General features: G+C 41.6%; 1 protein-coding gene across 1 annotated transcript in view; it reads left to right on the plus strand.

The window, feature by feature from the left end:
* fam135b (family with sequence similarity 135 member B) overlaps positions 1-19397 on the plus strand; it is a 361633-nt gene that overhangs the window by 311029 nt on the left and 31207 nt on the right. Inside the window, exon 16 of the mRNA XM_073048301.1 lies at positions 9094-9191. Coding sequence (XP_072904402.1) covers positions 9094-9191 — 98 coding nt within the window. The remainder of the gene's footprint in view (positions 1-9093; positions 9192-19397) is intronic.

The following is a 19397-nucleotide window of genomic DNA, read 5'->3' on the forward strand; positions in this document are numbered from 1 at the left end:
GGCTACGTATGTGTGGAGCTGTTTTGATAATCGTTTATTTTACTACCACAGGAGATGGAAAAAAATGTGAAACATGAACTAAAATTGCCACTATCTTTGGGAAAAAATAGTGTATATTTTTTGTTCTGACATTTATCCTATCTTTAGAATGAAGCATGAAATCAAGCCTTTAGCTGCTCAATTTCAAGGAATGGAGTGGTAGGGTTTTGAAGGTCATGGAGTTAGCTCTGAGCTCCAGGCCTATAATCAGTCCTCAATCAATTATTAGATTAGTGTTTATAGGGATGTATTGCCATGTAGTAAATTCATCTGATGTCCACCATTTGCTGGTGAGTACATTGGAACATACTGGAGCTGTAATCCTGCAGATGGTACATCACTACTAATCTTGCATTTTCTTTCCATCTTTTCTGTGACCCTTTGGAACCATTTTGACGTTAGAAATCTGAACTCATAGCATTTCCAAGCTTTACATCCACTTGAAAACTTGTGCCAACCAACTGGCAGATGTATTCCAGGACATTTTCAACCTCTCATCTACAGTCAAGAGATCTCACCTGCTTCAAAAGGGCAACAACTATACCATTGTCCAAGAAGGCACTTAATGACTATCATACAGTAGCACTAACACCTACGGCAACGAAATGTTTGAGTGGTTGATCCTGGCCAGAATCAACTCCTGCCTCAGCAAAGACCTGGACTCACTACAATTTGCCCATCACCACAATAGGTCTACGGGAGATGCAATCTCAACAGCTCTTCATACATCCTTAGATCACCTGAACAATACAAACACCTATGTCAGGATGCTGTTCGTTGACTATCATTCAGCATTTAACACCATCATTCCTACAGTCCTGATTGATAAGCTATGGAAGCTGGGCCCCTGCACTTCCCTCTGCAATTGGATCCTCGACTTCCGAACCGGAAGACCACAGGCTGTGCTGATTGCTATTAATATCTCCTCCTCACTGATGATCAACACTAGTGCACCTCAGGAGTGTGTGCTTAGCTCACGTTTCTACTCCCTCTATACCCATGTCTGTGTGGCTAAGTATAGCTCAAATACCATCTATAAATTTGCTGATGATACCACCATTGTTGGCAGAATTTCAGATGGAGATAATAGATGACTGGAGGAAATATACCAGCTAGTTGAGTGGTGTTGCAGCAGCAGCCTGGCACTCAACATCGGTTAGACCAAAGAGGGATCAGAAGTGGAGAGAGTGAGCAATTTCAAGTTCCTGAGTGTCTAGATCTCTGAGGATCTAACCTGGTGCCAACATATCGAAGGTAAAATTAGTCAGCTTCATCTTGGGTACTTACTTCCATAGTATCCATCACATATTCAAGGAGCAGTGCTTCAGAAAGGTGGTGTCCCATCATTAAGGACTCCCATTACCCAGGCCATGCCTTCTTCTCATTGCTACTGTCAGGAAGGAGGTACAGAAGCTTGAAAGCAAACACTCAGTGATTCAGGAACACACTCAGTTTCTTCTCCTCTGCCATCTGATTCCTAAATGGACATAGAACCCATGAACTGCACTTCACATTTACTTATTATTTCTGTTTTTGCATTACTTTTAATTTAACAATTTAATATACATCTATATACTTACTGTAGTTGATTTACATATATATATATTTCCTTCTGTATTATCATGTATTGCATTGTACTGCTGCTGGTAAGTTAATAAATTTCACAACATATATCGGTGATATTAAACCTGATTCTGATTCAGTAATGTACCTAATTACCATTACTGCATTTGAGGAACTTAATGAGTATAGGCCATTGTTGTTTTAGATGCTGTTTCTGTGCTATTTCTCCTATGAATTATTCATGTTTAGATGGAAGATTAAGAAACGAGGTTTGCAGAGCTACCTAGTTTAAGTACAGCAACGTCGCTCTTCCAATCTTTTTCTCCCTGCCCACAAACATGAGAATAAATTAAAGCTGAATCTTAAAGTGGTTGCAAAGTTTCTGAGACAGTGCAGGATAATAAAACAAAACTCAATCACAGTTGAAGAAACAATGTAGTTCAGTAGTTCAACAGCACAGACGTTCAATATTTCAGCAGCTTCATTTAATACCAGAGAAGTGAATACAATGAAATTCTTTTTCTTCTGAGACAGCCACAAAAACAGAAGAGTGCTCCAAAGAATGAGTGACACAGTTAAAACGTTAGAACCCCAGTGTGCCCTTCTACCCCCTCCCACACACAAGCAGCAGCAAAGCAATGACCCTCTCCCACCCCCCACTTCAGCAAAAAAGCATCTGTGCCTTCCACCCACCAAGCATGCCCCCAAAAGAGACCGTGAACTGCAGTGCAACAGAAACTAATCGTTCACCGACAATTCGACATACCACTGGCTCTCTTTGTCCCTAATAAACGGAAAAAGAGGTGTCCCCTTTCACAGCGAGAGGGGAGACATAATAAAACAACTCGCTGATTTAAGGTGTTAAAAGTCTGTCGCACCGCTTTCTTCTCCCGAGTTCTGTGACCTGAGAATCGGCAGCAATCTCTCACCCCCCAACAAGGGAGAGAGACAGTACGACTCGCCGAGTACACGTCCTCCAGTAGCTGATCCAATGTTCCGTTCTCTCTTGTGATGCTTCAGTCAGCGGCACCGGCTTAGAAGCAGTCCATCCACAGGGCCACGAAACCTCTAAAGTGTGCTTGTCTTCTGGGCCATTTCTTCAGGACAGCAAAAAGCAGCCAGCCATTAGCCCCCAGGAGTGGGTCCCACCACCGCAAGGAACCAAAGTCTGAGTGTAACTCCAGGGTGGGATCTTTAACAGAACCCCATCCACCCTGTAAGGGAAAAAGAGAGCCATCAAAGGTAGAAAAGCTGTTATTGTAGGTGAAAACAAAGGAATCACAATTTAGCACCATCGTGACTCCACCTCCACCTACAAGCCTTCGTACGAGTTATAACAGTCTGTGCTCTGACTGAAACTTCATGCTTATAAATTGCAACAATTTGAATTTACGCAGCAGCTTGTTAAGGTTTTAAAACGATCGAAGGCATTACACAGGTATGTAGTATGACCAGGCTTTAAACTGAGCCAAAGAAGGAGACATTGGAGAGGGCTCAGTTGAAGAAGTAAGTATGAAGGAAAGCCTTTACAGGGGAGAAAGATGCAGATGTAAAAAGATAATTAGGGACAGTTGACTGGAGATTAGCTTGTGGTGTTTTGATAATGTATCCAACAGCAGACAACAGGGAGCTAAGGCATATAGTAGTTAATCTGCAATGAAATTGTGTTAGAAATGAGTCAGAGTTCTTGCTCCTAATCATCTGTTCAGTGAGCCTTGTAAGGGGAGAACCCCTTTGGTCTTTTTTTCCAGTGTTTTTGCTTGCCAGATAGTCTGCAAATGTGCATTAGGTCATTGTAAAACTAGCTTCACTGTTCGTGTTTTTAAACCCTATGAAATATGTCTTGGAAAACTATATTTATGATGCCCCCATCTCCACTTCCTCTCAGCCCAAAATCAAACAGCATGTCCAAGCACACTTGCTGTCTAGACTTGCACATAAAGAATAGTGGGGAGGAAAAATTAGTCCAGCATTTAAATACATGGTGTGCAAATAATAACACCTTTAGGCTTTTACTAGCGGCAGTCTCCAGTGAATTAGGACTGACAGCGGCTGATATCCTTCCCGGATAATGGTACGTAATACCTTGTAAATTAAAAACTGTAGGAGGCCAGCTACTTCAAAGCTGCTCCAATTTGGCGCTACTAACAAATTACACAAGAGGGAGCTATTGACTTAAAAATGATACGTCAGACAAGAAGCAGGTCGGAAAGTTTGTGTCCGGTCTTTATATTCATGGCACGTTGGACTTTCACACTCTAATAATGATTCCCAGACATTCATGGAAAATCTAATTTACTTGAACCCAGGGTAGTTATGCTGGTAACCCCCCCCCCCCACCCACCCATGCCCGAAAATTCCTGGTTAAATCTTTCCAGCAACAATTAAAAAGCAGGGAAGTCTGCTTGCCCCAAATAGATATTCATATGTATTTGTGCTCACCCCATCTTCCTGCTGCCTTAACCGTGATAGAGGTCTTCTTGTCCTTACCTATCACTCATCAGCCTCCATATCCAACACATCATCCTGCACAACTTCTGCCATCTCCAAAGGGATCCTTCCACTAAGTATATCTTTACCACTCCCCCCCCCCCCCCCCCCCCGTGATTCTCTTGTCCATTCGTCCTTCCCCACTAATCTCTCTCCTGGCACTTATCCCTTGTGGTGAACTACATATACCTGTCTGGACACGCCCCCCCCGCTGACTGCTCCCGTGGCTCCTCCCACAGACCCCGGTATAAAGGCGATTGAGGCCTGAGCCCGGCCTCAGTCTCCAGGATGTAGTATGGTGGTCAACTACTGCTTGTTCTTTCTTCCAGTCAATAAAAGCCGATATCTCGCCTCACGTCTCAGAGAGTTATTGATGGTGCATCATCCCTGTAAGCAGTTTAAGTGCTACACCAGCTCATACTCCTCCTCCCGCACCTCTATTCAGGGCCCCAAACAGTACTTCCAAGCACCTCTACTCTATCTGCCACAGTGTCCAAACATTTCAATTCCCATTCTGACTTGTCAATCCATGTCCTCCTTGTGTGCCAAGAAGTGGCCACACTCAAGATGGAGGAGCAACACCTTATCGTCTGGATAGCCTCCAACCTGATTGCAAGAATATCGATTTCTCCTATTTTTTTTAAAATCCCCCCGTCCTCTATTTCCCACTCTGACCCTTTCCCTCTTCTCACCTGCCTGTCATTTCCCCCCCCCCCCCCAACACCCGGGGTCCTCTCCTCCTTCCCTTTCTCCTACAATCAACTCTGCTCTCCCATCTGATTTCTTCTTCTCCAGCCCTTGAACTTTCCCACCCACCTGGCTTCACCTATCACCTTCCAGCTAGCCTCCTTCACCTCCCCTACCTTTTCACCTTCCCCCTTCCTTCTCAGTCCCGAAGAAAGGTCTCAGCCCAAAATGTTGACTGTTTATTCATTTCCATAGAAGTTGCCTGACCTGCAAAGTTGCTCCAGCATTTTGTGTGTGTTGCTTCATATGTATAAGTTTTCAACAAATAACTACAGGCTCTTCTCTCAGAGTTGCTGATAAATTTCTGCAGTGCTCCTCCACACTCACATGCACAAGTTGCTGTGAATCTCTGAATTACTTGTTTACTTGTTTCTCAGCTGAAATGCATTTGTGACCATCTCCAATTACTTTTGTACAATGTCCTGTGTATGTTTCTCAAAATGGCTTCTTTGGTTTGTTAAGAGTAGGAATGCATCTTTGTCTGATAAGTGTTTCTCTCGCAGTTGTTTAGCTTTAGACTTGCTGATATGGGGATTGTATTCATTTGTTAACCAATGGGGAATGTTATTTTGTCTTGTGAGGCTGGGAGCTTGGGGGGGGGGGCATTTTCGCGGGTTTTCAGGAGAGTCGGGAAGAAGATGCCAAGGCAGGTGGACGTGCGCTGCACTGCTTGGTTGACCACCGGGGGTGGTCCCAGGTGTGAAGACGTGGTGGTCGGAGGAAAGTGACGAGGGGTCAAATGGTTCAATGGTTGAGCTCCACCGATGTGCACTAAACTGACTGAACTTTGATAAGTTGGCGCCTTTTGCTTTTTCTTTTCTTTCATATATATTGTATTGCCTAGTACTCTTTTGGTTTTAGTAAACTCTTTAAAGTGTATTCCGTAACGGTATCTGGTGTGAGTTTGATATTGTGTGTGTACGCGCGGCATAAACTTGATTCCCACAGCACCTGCGTGTACGGGAGGTGGGGTTGGTGAGTGGCTGGATCTCCTTTTCCCCTAGACATATACCAGCCTGTTGGGTAAGTGTTACACTTTAGCCTGCAGGTTTGGCCAGATGTTTTTTCCATTACAGTATGTGATGGATAGATTGCAACAGACAATCAATGTCACCCAACGCTGTTGCTTAGGATATTCTAAAACATGGCGCATTGATGGAAAAAATGGAGAGCTCTGTGTGAGGGAAGAGTTTGATTGATTTTAGGGTCAGTCAGAAGGTCAGTACAACATGTGGTCCTCATGTCTTGGAAGCCCATTCCCATTATTTTTTGTACCTTCCTCCTTCCCTCCCATGTCCATGCCACAACACAGGGACATCTGCACAATACTTAAAAAAGCAGTCTACTGACTGACTAGGTACTTCTATGTATTGTGGCTTATAACTAGATCATAATTTTTCTCAGACAAAAAGAAACATTTCCCACAGTGAGATTGAACTCGGAGACCTTATTATCTAAAAAAGAAATCAAGCCACATTGTGTTAATGGGCTGAGTCTATCACTGTCAAATTAGCAGTAAGCTCTCCACTGCTGCTCTAATTAACCCTTCTCATCGGCTCTGCTGCATTCACTCAAAGTTATCATCCAGCTGGATGAAATGTTTTCACATTCAGGGAAAATCTACACGGGCTCTCTTTAAGCAGCAGTTATAGAACATCTGAGAACAGCACCTTGTGTTCATCCGGCTGATACGAAAGAAAGTTACTTGGTGTGCTTCTTAGTGAAATCAGACTGAAAGAAATAATGATACAAAGGGCTGGATTGCCCAACCTTATCTCTGTTGGCCAGCCTTGATCTCATCAGCTCTGTTCACACTTGGAGAAATCTTATTAGGAAACGATTGATGGCCTTCTACATTATTGATTATGCTCATTGGCTTAGGGAGGTTGGTCCCATGATTACATCTTGTGTTAAATCTATAATTTCTTTTGTTTTATAGATGGCTCTCATAGAAATCCTTGTGGAGGCTTGTCAGTTATGCCCTTTCGTTCAGTGGGGAATGGCACCCCTACCTGCCCCACCCCCAAATAAACACGGCTGAGAAATATCCTGGAGTTTATTTATCAGTCAAGGAGGAGCTTAGTGTGTGTGTTTTTTTCCCATATTAGTTATACACTCAGTCATCACTTTATTAGGTACACCTGCTCATTAATGCAAATATCTAATCAGTCAATCACGTGACAGCAACTCAATGCATAAAAGCAGGCAGACATGGTCAAGCGATTCAGTTGATGGTCAGACCAAACATCAGAATGGGAAGAAATTCAGAGATGAATGAAGAACATGAAGTAGATGGGCTACAGCAGGAGACCACTTACCTACAGAAATACACTCAATGGCCACTCTGTTTGGTATAGGAGGTACCTAATAAAGTAGCTACTGAGTGTAATTTCTGTTTTTGTCTACTCAATCACTCAAAATACCTGTGTGTTGATGGATATTTTGGGCAAACAGTTATATGGACAATATTCATCTAATCATTTTCCCATTATGTGTGGAGTTCAAGTCTGAGCTGTATGTATGTGTCTTCCACAGTTGAATGCTTCTTAGCATTTGGCAATGCAGTTGTGCAGTGAAATCTCAGCAGAGCTGGATCACTGAATGGCAGGTCAAGGCTGGGAGGTTCCGACTGACAGTAGTACAGTGAGACACCATGCAGAGGGCATGCCGTCAGTGATCGGAAATCTATTCCATTGATCCACCTCTCCACCAGAACCAAAGGCAAGACCTGACAAACAGTTCCCTCTGCAGGTCAGATAATCCAACTCAATTTTTGGGAATTTACAAGGAAATAGCCTGATGTGTTTTGGAGGAATCATAGTAAAATGGATAATAATATTAAGCAAGATATAAAGTTGATACAAGGGGTTATTTTCTTAGAGGAGAAATAGCTAGAGGAAAATAAGCATTATGACCAGACAGCTAAAAGAAAATATACTCAAACAGTGATAATATACACAAAAAGATAAAGATCACACTATTCTATTTAACAATTAGGGGTTTGGTGTTATTATTTTGGAAGACCTGTCTTAGACCCAGCACACAAGTGCAATTACGAAGGAAGCGTGACAGTGCCTCTGTTTCTTTAGCAGTTTGCAGATATTCAGCATAACCATCGAAAACTTTGACAAACTTCTATTGATGTGTAGTGGAGAGTATATAGACTGACTGTTTCACAGCATTGTAAGGAAACACCAATGCCCTTGAACGGAAAATCCTACAAAATGTAGTGGATACAGCCCAGTCTATCACAGGTCTATCCCTCCCAACTATTCAGCACATCTTACTGAAGCACTGTTGCAGGAAGGCAGCATCCATCATCAAGGACACCACCACTCAGGTCATGCCTTATTCTCGCTGTTGCCATCAGGAAGAAGGTAGAAAAGCCTCAGGATTCACATCACCTAGTTCAGGAACAGTTATCACCCCTCAACCATCAGGCTCTTGAACCAAAGGGAATAACTTCACTTGCCCTATCACTGAACTGTTCTCACACCTAATGGACTGACTATCAAGGGCTCTTCATCCCATGTTCTTGATACTTATTGCTTATTTATTTAATATTATTATTTCTTATTTTTGTATTTGCAAATTTTGTTGTTTTGGCACTCTGATTGAATGTTCTAGTTTGGCAGTCTTACAATGATTCTGTTATGTTTATTATTCTATTGACTTATTGAGTATACCAACAAGAAAATGAATCTCGTGGTTGTATATGGTGACATACATACTTTGATAATAGAGTTTACTTTGAACTTTGAATAATCCAGTATATGATCAGAGTCAGATTTCTTATGACTGACAAACAGTATGAAATAAAATTTGTTGTTTTGCAGCAGCAGTACAGTGCAATACATAAAAGTGTGTTATAAATTACAATAAGAATATTAACAAAATACATAATGCAAAAAAGAGCAAAATGGTGAGCTGGTGTTCATGGGTTCAGCAATCTGATGACTATATGTATGATACTGTGCTGAATTCATTGAGTACTTAATGAAATGTTATTTGCTGAATTCTTCCATGTGGATTGTTCAATTTTAGATAAAGGGTGGGAGGGAATGGTGAGCTGGGGATTGAAAGCGGTCTAAATTCTGTTTTGCATAAATGAAAAGTTATCTCTTTTATGGAAATGTCATCAGCTTTCCACCCTTGAAATGTATGTGCTGCCTGGTGAATCGAGACAGATAGTTATCTCCGTTCTTTGACCAGAATGACATTGCCACTGTTTTGTTTTGAATCCCTTTGACTCAGAGTGACACCTTTGCTGATTTTGATACAATGACGGATCGACTCTTGGACGAGATTGTTCAACATATCCACCTCTACAATCTGACGATATCCAGAATAAGGTAACAGATCTGCTCTCTTACTTGATACATAATTGTCCATCTGCAAACTACTCATATCTATCAGTGAAAAGTGGAAATCATGAGATATGTAAAAAGAATGTTTTGAAGCACTTGATGTAATCAAAAATCAGCATGAAGAGGGATGCATTCAACATAATTTTATTATGAAACCAACTCCATGGCCCAGAACTTGCAGGCTGTTATATTATAAACCACCAACATTCACCTATCTAAATAGAAGCAAGTACAGGCCTTGTTAAACATAGAATTCCTGAATGTGAGAGTAAATCTGGAATGTTGAATCTATTAATTTGCTCTGTAATGGTGTGCTATCTTAATGAAATACTCCAATCTCTTCGGTCGGACCTAACACAGATCCACAATCCCATAGATTTCAATGGGGAGAGAGGCCCTTGGCCGAAAAGCAAAGAGGAAGTTAGCTTCCTTTTTAAATTATTTATGTTGGATTTATTTGTCTATTTTTGGAGTTTTTGTCTTTCTTAAAAACTTTAATAAGGCTATAGTTATTTGTATAGCTGCAAATTAGATATTTATGATATATATTCTTAGTTTGAAATATTTGAGAAAATGTTAAGTAATCTTCGGTTTTTACAGGCTGGACAGGTGAGGTGGTGTTTTACCAGCCATCAGTGCTTCTAAGGTCTTTCAGGGGAAGGGTTTCTGAGTTTGCCAGCAGAGACCCCCCCACCAGTCCTGGGCACTTTTGTCATAATTTAGGCTCTTTACACTTGGATTTTGTAAGTACAGGTTTAGTAAGGTCTAGGCTATAGTTCCGTGTGGTACACCAATGCCAGTAAGATTCACCACCGTTGTTCCAGTCTTATCAAACAGCTTCAGTTCCAACGATATAGTGAGAGCATGGGAGGCACATTACCAGTCTAATAATCCAGAGACGGAGACCAACAATGTAAAGCCCAGTTATCATGATTCCACCATGAGAACCAGGCTAAATAGAAATCAAACTGCTGAAAGAGCACAGTGGGCTCAGTAGCATTTGTGGAGGAAAAGGGATGGTCAATACTTCAGGAGCAGAGTCTCCAACCAATACTTGGACCACCCCTTTGCCTCCACTCTTGGCAATCACCCCAGTGAGTCCTGCCAGCTGTTTGGTTTTTCACTCCATATTCCAGCATCTGCAGTCTCTTGTGTTTCCAACTACAGAAAGTAAGGTTAGCTAATAATCTGGATTGAAAAAAATGCTAGCAATGTACAGATTCTGAAAAACTTTTTAAAAACCTTCCAAGTATTTATGTTTTAAAGTATTCTCAGCAATTGCAGCTTCTTGTATAAATGCTCAATTTTACTGAGAGCTCCAAAATTAAGGAAATAGCTGTTCAAACACCAGTGAAGGAAGTCAGGGTGATCAATTAATTATCACAATGGGAAAATAAGAGGGTTAAATAGTGTTGTGCCTGAAGAGGTTAAGTCCAAATCCTAATCAAAATTGTGTCTGCAGCCACTTTTAAATTAGAGTTAAACTGATAGATAGCTGTACCTGTGTCACTGGCAAAGACTTCCATGCAGGATCTGAGATAAGAGAATGTGATCATGGGGAGTTAACAAACAGAAGGCTGGGAGGTAGTAAATAAGGTGAAGTGGAGGAAGGAGTAGCCACAATTCCAATGGGGTCAGAAAAATCAAGAAGGAGGGGAAGCAATCAGGAATGACCAGTAACAATCCCCTGGGCTAACGTGAAGCTATCGCCTTCTTCCCGATTCCAACTTCTTGTTGCTAGTGGCTACTGATTATGTCACATGTAGACATGGCTGTACTGGCCTCAGAAGGACCAGGAAGAATGAGAACCCTGAATGAATATTCAGTTATTAGTCATTTGTTTTTTGAGGTGCTGCTTTCAGACCATTTCCACTTGCAAAGTGTTATTAAGATCATTTGTAAACTGTATGACATTGGTGGAAGTTACAAAGTGTACCACCATGATAGGTGATTGATATAAATAAGCTGCTCAACCACTTCCCAGATTAATCAAACCAAGGGCGTAGACAGTCCTGGTTTTATAGAGCATGTTATGTTGTATAATGCCTTACTTTTCCAGCAGACTGAACACTCCACTGACTGTGGATATCAATCTCCCAAATGCTGAACGTGATTACAAATCTAGTTTAAGCTACTGAGATGAAAGTTACTTTAGTCTGTTGCCTGCAAGGCTGTAGTGGGTAATTGGAAAACTTCAATCTAGTTTTGAGTAGCCTTGGGCACACATAATGGGAGTATTCTTAATTCACCACTAGTTGTCGCATCCACACGGATGCCTGATGTGGAGAAACTTGAGGTTATCCACTTTTTGTTGGGAAGATTAGAAAAGTGGAGTATTGCATGATGGAGAGAAAATAAAGAATTCTATGTGCCTTTGTGTATATACTGTAGAAGAGAAAATTAGGATGCAGGTACAGCAAAGAATTAGGAAGAGAACTGAATTAATGGCCTTTGTTGCACTGCAGAGGGAATGTAAAAATAGGGAATTATGACCACAAATGTAGCATCCATGCCCCCAATTTACCCCTGTTCGCCTAGGGTGAACTGCCGTCACCCCGCCAATAGTGCAATACTTCAGCGTAAATGCAGTGTATTGCCCCCTCCTGTACATGCTCGCAACACAAATATCAGCCAATACACCAAAGGCGAGTAAATAATTGCAACTTTATAGTTATTTCTTACTTATTTCCTAGTGATGGGTTAGTAGAAGCAGATAACCTAAAGGCACCAAATCTGTAAGTTTATCAGTTTGTGCACATAATATATTAATACGTTGGAGCTCACACCTCCGGTTCCATCCACAATGACCTTCCGAGCCTTTGGCCACTGTCCGAACCGCTGACATCCAGTATCCGCCACCCTGGAACCGCTGTCCGCTCCTCACACGCCCGTCTTCCTCGCTCACCTCCTGAAAAAGACTGTGAACTCCCACTCAGCTCACACATACAAGATAGCATAACAATTCTCCATTGGCTAGTTCCCCCCCCCCCCCATCTGCAGTTATAAACCAAACATTCCAGATACAGAAACCCATTACAGCATTAAGTAACATTACAGAGAACCCATTTTGTTAGTCTGAACCGTTATCACCACAGTTACTGGTACTGAGAGCCCTACACATCTTATAGGGTACAGTCAGCCCCCGCCAAGTTCACTGTATGTAAACTTGGTCTCCTTATTGAAGGAAGGATATATTTGTAGTGGCAGCATTTAAGAGAAGATTCATTAGGATTGTTGCTGGGGTGAAGGGATTGTCTTACGAGGAAGGACAGGAAAGTTGGGGCTATTTTCACTAGAGTTTAGAAGAATGAGAGATAATTCTATTGAGGGGGGTTGACAGGGTGGTGCAAAGGCAATATTTCCATTCATGGGTAACTACAGGATGTGGTTTTGTCATTCATCCATTTTGCAAAGAAATTCCTTTGAAGTAAATGTCAGAACGGGTTCCTCTCATCCTTACCTGCCACCCCTTGAGACTTTGCATCCAACACATCATTCTCCGCAACCTTCGCCATCTCCAAAGGGATCCTACCACCAAACACATCTTCGTTCCCCGCCAACACTCACAAAATGCTGGTGGAACGCAGCAGGCCAGGCAGCATCTATAGGAAGAAGTACAGTCGACTTTGCGGGCCGGTCTTCCTATAGATGCTGCCTGGCCTGCTGCGTTCCACCAGCATTTTGTGTTTGTTGTTTAAATTTCCAGCATCTGCAGATTTCCTCGTGTTTGCGTTCATTCCCCACCTCTGCTTTCCACAGGAATTGCTCCCTGCATGATTCCCTTGTCCATTCATCCCTTCCACTAATCTCCCTCCTGGCACTAATCCCTATAAGCAGCCAAAGTGTGACACCTGCCGATTCACCTCTTCCATTCAGCGCCCCAAGCAACAAATCTGCTAGGACAGCCAATTATGTCTGGTGCCCCCAATGTGGCTCCCCTATATTGGTGAGGGTCAATATAAGTTGGTTCTTTGTCAAGCTCCTCTGCACCAGCCAAAACCAAAAGTTCCTGGTGACCAAACATTTTAATTCTGATTCACATTCCCGTTCCATCACGTTGATCCATGACCTCCTCTTATACCACAGTGAGGCCACCCTCAGGGCAGAGGAGTAACATATTTCATCCGATAGCCTCCAACCTGATGGTATGAATATTGATTTCTGCTTCCAGTAAAAAAAAGTTTCTCTCCCCCTCCGTTCTTCTTCTATTCCCAACTCTGGCCACTTACCTCTCCTCACCTGCCTATCGCTTCTCCTTGGGTCCCTTTCTCCAATGGCCCACTTTTTGTCTCCTTTCCTTTCTCCTATGGCCCACCCTCCTCTCCTATCAGATTCCTTCCTCTCCAGTCCTTTATCTTTCCTACCCACCTGGATTCACCTATCATCTTCTCACGATCTTCCTTCCTCTCCCCCCACCTTTTTATTCTGGCATCTTCCCCCTCCTTTCTAGTGCTGAAGAAGAGTCTTGGCCTGAAACATTGACTGTTAATTCATTTCCATTGATGCTGCCTGACCTTCTCAGTTCCTCCAGCATTGTGTGTGTGTTGCTTTGGATTAACAGGATTTGCAGAATTTCTCATGTTTATGATTACACAGGAACAGGACCTTTGTTGGGATTCTACATGTTAGTCATGAGTAGACTTTTAATGTACAGCTAAAAACAAATCTGTGCTACTTAGTGCAACAAATTTTAAAAATTATTTTAAAGCCAGTGGGAAGTACTTTTTTTGTATTCTCACACATATCTTGTGGTGGCAGTCGAGGGTGTATATTGCATTGTGGCCAGACCATTGGAGGAATCCAACCACTCTACTTCTGTCAGGAAGGACTGGCACTAATGAAGATCAAGCATGATTGGAGTTTTAAGCTACAGGTGGCTGGAGATGCAGTATTTCTCCTCTCTCTCGTGTTAAAGAGAATCATGGGGTGTGGTGTTAAGAAGACTAACACCATTCACAACTTCTGCCTTCCCTTCATGTTGAGATATTTCTGCAGTTGGTGTGCCCTGTCACAGAAACAGGCCTTTTGGCCCATCTCATCTCTGCCTCCCAAGTTGCATATTAAAGCTAGCCCCATTTGTTTGTGTTTGACCTACATACAGTGCAGGGATTCCCAACCTGAGATCCAAGGGCCCCTCAGTCAATCGTAAGGCTCCATGGCGTAAAAAAGGTTAGAGACCTCAGCTCTAGTGATACTAGTGCTTCTAGCCATTTAAAAAAAAATTCTTCTATCCCAGAATTTGGATTGGAGTCACATATAGAACATCACAGAAAATGCATTTAATCTTGGGGGGAAAGAATTGGTCTAAAAGTGTAACATTTGACTCCTGTGGACTAGATATCACCCCACAATGGGAACAAAGCTCAGACTAGCAAAATATTGGAGCAAAAAGAGATGTGCCGATCTACAGCAGTTATGTCAGATGTTGAGCAAAGCAATATATCAAAAATAAAATTAACCAGCATCAGTGCCTTTGGGAAGAATTGCTATCAAGTTACAGTGATCCACCATGTCCTTTGTCATGAAGTGATGGATAGCTCATAAAAATCATTTCATGTTAGATTGTCTAAAATGCTTTACCTGCAAATTGTTTGGCTCCATTTTACAGACCATTCACTGCCTCTCCTCCATGTCTCTCCTGAGACAATTCCAAGTGGGCATGATAGATCATATCCGGTTCACTCAGCAAGCATCACTTTCTGTGTAACTGGTGATTGAGGAGTTATGCAAAAGGAGTGGGGGGGGGGGGGGGGGATGGTAATCTTTGAAGCACAAGTGATTGTCTCACTCCCAACGGTAAATCATTTCTTTCTTTTCTCCATCAAAATAAAACGAAACAATTTTCAAAATGATTTTTTTTCCAATCAAATGGAGAATAATTGTTGGCAACGATTTATTGCTAAGGATAATGTTACACTAAACATAGCTGAGTTGTTTGCACTTCCAAGCTCATAACTTACTGCATTTCAAATGGGATGTAATGACTATGGGGAGTTTATTTTATTTGTTGTAGTCCCTTTTCTAATTAAAGCTAAGTACATTTATAAAATTGTCCTTCTAGATTTACATTCAAAGTAATATGTCTACAGTTTTAGATAATAGAACATCATGAACCAGATATAAAATTTCACCATTTTGGTCCTTAACAGTGCTATAGACAGCCTGAGCCCTTGAGTAGACATTCTCAGTAAATAGGGGACTTTATGTTCTTTTGAGGTCATCTATATAAAGTATGATCCTTGAACCAATAGCATACAGGGAAGTTGGATCTATGTCAAGTCCACTAACCAGAGACAAAATGATGGTCATAGTTGAAAGGCGTTAGTTTAAAAGGAACTGAATGGGACCTGATGGAAGCAGGAGTTTCAATTCCACATTAAAGCCATTGTCCAGCCCACATTCTGATTGCAAAATTAGACTTTTTCCAATTGACCTCCACTCCTATAATCCCCTATGTCTTTTAACCTCCAACCATCGCCCTTCTAAATTTTCTTGACCAGGCCAAGGTTCAGTGCCTTTTTCCTCTTTATTTAAATGAGGTCTGGAGCAACACTTGCCAGAAACGTGCATTGACTAATTATTTGTCTGAGATAGTGGTATTACAGTTAGATCAGCATCATTTGTATTAGGTTCAAAAAAGTAGCAGGGCACTGTAAGATGCCAGTTGGTATTATGACTTGGTTCAGGGATGATGATTGGCACTACTTCCAAACAAGGTCAAAGTGTGAGCATGGGCAGTAGTCAGTGGTTGAGGTTCTGGGCAGAGCCTAAGGTTTGCAGACTTTTTTCCCCACGTGCAAAAGGAAAGTTTCTTCATCAGTTTACCTGGAGACCATGCATGGTGTGGTAAATAGAAGTGCTGTAGAGCTTGAAGCTAAAGACTCAAGAAAAGAGCTTGAATTCCCAGGAGCAGGTGTCAGGCCCACCGCTGGCACTGTGCCAGGTTCTCAGGATCCATCCAGCTCTGAAACTGGGTCCAGAACATTTTCCACATTTCCATGTCATTTGTTTATTAGATCTGTACCATTTCTCAGATTTTATTTCCTTTGTCTCATTCCCTTGTAGGCTATTCTCTCACACGTGCTCGTAACTCAACCCAGTTCTTCTGCCCTTCACTTAGCTACATAATTTACATTCCTCAATTCACCGACCAGTGCATCTTTGAGACAGTGCAGGAGAATGACTGTGCAAACTCTGCACAGACTGCACCGGAGATCTGCATTGAATCTGAATTGGTGGAGCTGAGAGGTATCATCAGCACTATCTGACAAAATTCATTGTGCCAATGAGATTCATTTAGTTCGGACCCACCCATTGTTGGGCATGTCGGTTACTGGACTAATTGTACTTTTGAAAAGCTTTTCTGAAGGACCATGAAATCCTTTGAATTATTACCCTTGCCAGGACAGCACCTAAACATTTAAATGTTAATGAGTTATAGGGTGCCACAGTAGCGTAGCAGTTAGCACAATGCTATTATAGATTGGGGTGTCAGAGTTCAGAGTTCAATTTTGTAAGGAATTTATTTGTTCTTTCCATGACCACGTATGTTTTTTCCAAGTGCTCCAGTTTCCTCTTACAGTACGGAGATATACAGGTTAGTAGGTTAATTAGTCATTGTAATTGTCCTGTGATTAAGATAGTGTTAAACAGGTGGTTTACTGGGTGATACAGCTTTTTGTTTCAGAAAGGCCTGTTCTGCGCTGTATCTCTGAACAAATGAATAAATGGGCAATACTTTTTTCATTTGGGCAGGTACGTGGACAGGAAACGTTTAGAGGGACATGAGCTCAGCTAAATGCAGGAAAATGGAATAGTTTAGATGGGAATACTGGTCAGCATGTTGCCAAGCTGTAGGACCCTGTGATGCCAAGAGACAAGAAATATTACATGAACTCGAGGAATTTTCAGACAAAGAGGAAACCCTGCTAGTTCAAATGGGTTGGGAAATACCTGCCCTCAGAGATTGAGGTGTGAACAGTGGCATTTTAATGTAAAACTTAACTTTTATGTATATTTTGAGTTGCCTGATCATGATTTAAACACACCAGCAAGACTTGGAGGTCAAGATCCACTTACTCCAACTCTCCTGCATGTCTCTTCATTTGTGTGTACCTTCTGCTGAGGAGGGAAAAAGGTAGAAAAAATACAAAATTCTACAATGGTTTGACCATTTTATTTATAAATCCCTATGACTTATTTAACAAACCATATTTATTATATATTAAAAGATTAAAAAAATTAAAGAAATAAAGGAAAGATACCAAGACATTTTACTGGCAAATAGATTCATACAGCACAGTAACAGTCCTTTGGCCCATCATGTTTGTGCCATCAAGCACTGATCAGCATTAATCCCATTTTATTCTGTTCCCCTCCCTGCACATTCTATCACTTTCCTACAGACTATATCTCATATTGTCTCAAATTAACTTATCACACCTTTGAGAAATCAGATCTCCAAGAGGAAACCCATATGGTCTGGGAAAACATGCAAACTCCACACAGACAGCTGAAATTAAAATGGATGAATCACTGCTGATGCTGTCAAGCAGTAGCTCTGTATCAGATTAGGGCAGCACAGGAACAGAGCTAGTAGTGAAACTTGTCAAGTTTATGACTGATCTTACAAGGTTCATGCAGACGATTGCTTATCAAGGAGCCCTGCTATTAGGAAGCAAATTAGAAAATTATAATAAGCAGTCAGTTGGAACTTCCAAAGCTTAATAGAGCTATGAAATAGGTGATCAAGGAAGACCATAGAAACAGACATAATGAATAATTTCCGAAAACAATTCATGAAACATTCAAACGAATGGATTAAGGCTTGAATGTGAAGACAGCTAATTGGGGTTGACTTATCAAAATTATCCTGGCTTCTGATCATTTGTATGATCACATGGTCTGTCAAGTTTGCTTCCTTTAAAGTTTTAGGGATAATTTGCTATTTGCAGTATTTACTCAATCTCCTGGGGAAAATTGTATGAAATAATTTGCTAATCTACTCACAATTAAGAGAATTAACCTGAAGAATAATCTAATCTGAGTGATATCACAGAGGTGTTACCTCAGAGAAGCTGAGAATGAACTACAGTATGTAATCATAATCAATATATACACGTTAGATTCTGCAGATACCACACACACACAAAGTGCTGGAGGAACTCAGCAGGTCAGGCATCATCTGTGGAAGGAAATAAACAGACAATATTTACTTAGAGTATTTATTTTATTTATTGAGATACAGCACAGAATAGGCCCTTCCGGTCCTTTGAGCCGCGCTGTCAAGCAATCTCCCGATTTATTCCGAGCCTAATCACAGGACAGTTTACCATGACCAATTAATCTACCAACTGGTATGTCTTTGGACTGTGGGAGGAAATTGGAGCACCCGGAGGAAACCCACAAGGTCACGGGGAGAACATACAAACTCCTCACAGGCAGCAGCGGGAATTGAACCCGGGTCGCTGGTACGGTAAAGTGCTGTGCTAACCTCTACACTGCTGTGCCGTCCCAATTTTGGGCCCTATGAAGGGGCTCAGCCCAAGGTGTTTACTGTTTATTTACCTCTGATGCTGCCTGAGCTGCTGAGTTTTTCCAGCTTTTTATGTGTGTTTTACATAATGAATATTACAGCAGAAGATCAGAAGCTTTGCTTGATGACATGTTTTAAGAACTGTATTCAAGGAATAAAGAAAGGCTAGAAGGTCACAAGAATATTATTGCAATCTAGTTACGATGAGTCCATATATGATCCACTAGCAAAGGAATGCTTTGAAGGACATAAAAAAGCAATTTAACACAAAGGAAGTAGTGGCAATAAATGGTATGTGGAATTTTGACTATGCATCACAGTATAAACAGCACAATGATGGAAAGCATTAATATTTGCAAAAAAGACAGGCTGTTTTCTCTCTTCATTAGGAGATGAAGCAGTACTCACTGCTGCTTCCCTCACTTGCAGGTTACATTGATTGTCAGCTCATTAACTAACACTGCAGTGCTTGGCTGAATGAGCTGGAGCCAGGATATTGCCATTGACATAACCACCGTGTTGGCTGCAGATGGTACAGCATATGGTGAAGTTCTGTAATTGTCCCTCCACAGACGTGGAGCCTGTGGAGACAATTGCTTCGCAGCAGTGCTGGTTAGGTGCTTTAGGAGCTGAATAATGGGAAATATCATCAATGC

The sequence above is a fragment of the Hemitrygon akajei genome, chromosome 1 (genome assembly GCF_048418815.1).
Source record: "Hemitrygon akajei chromosome 1, sHemAka1.3, whole genome shotgun sequence".
In the NCBI taxonomy this organism is placed as follows: domain Eukaryota; kingdom Metazoa; phylum Chordata; class Chondrichthyes; order Myliobatiformes; family Dasyatidae; genus Hemitrygon; species Hemitrygon akajei.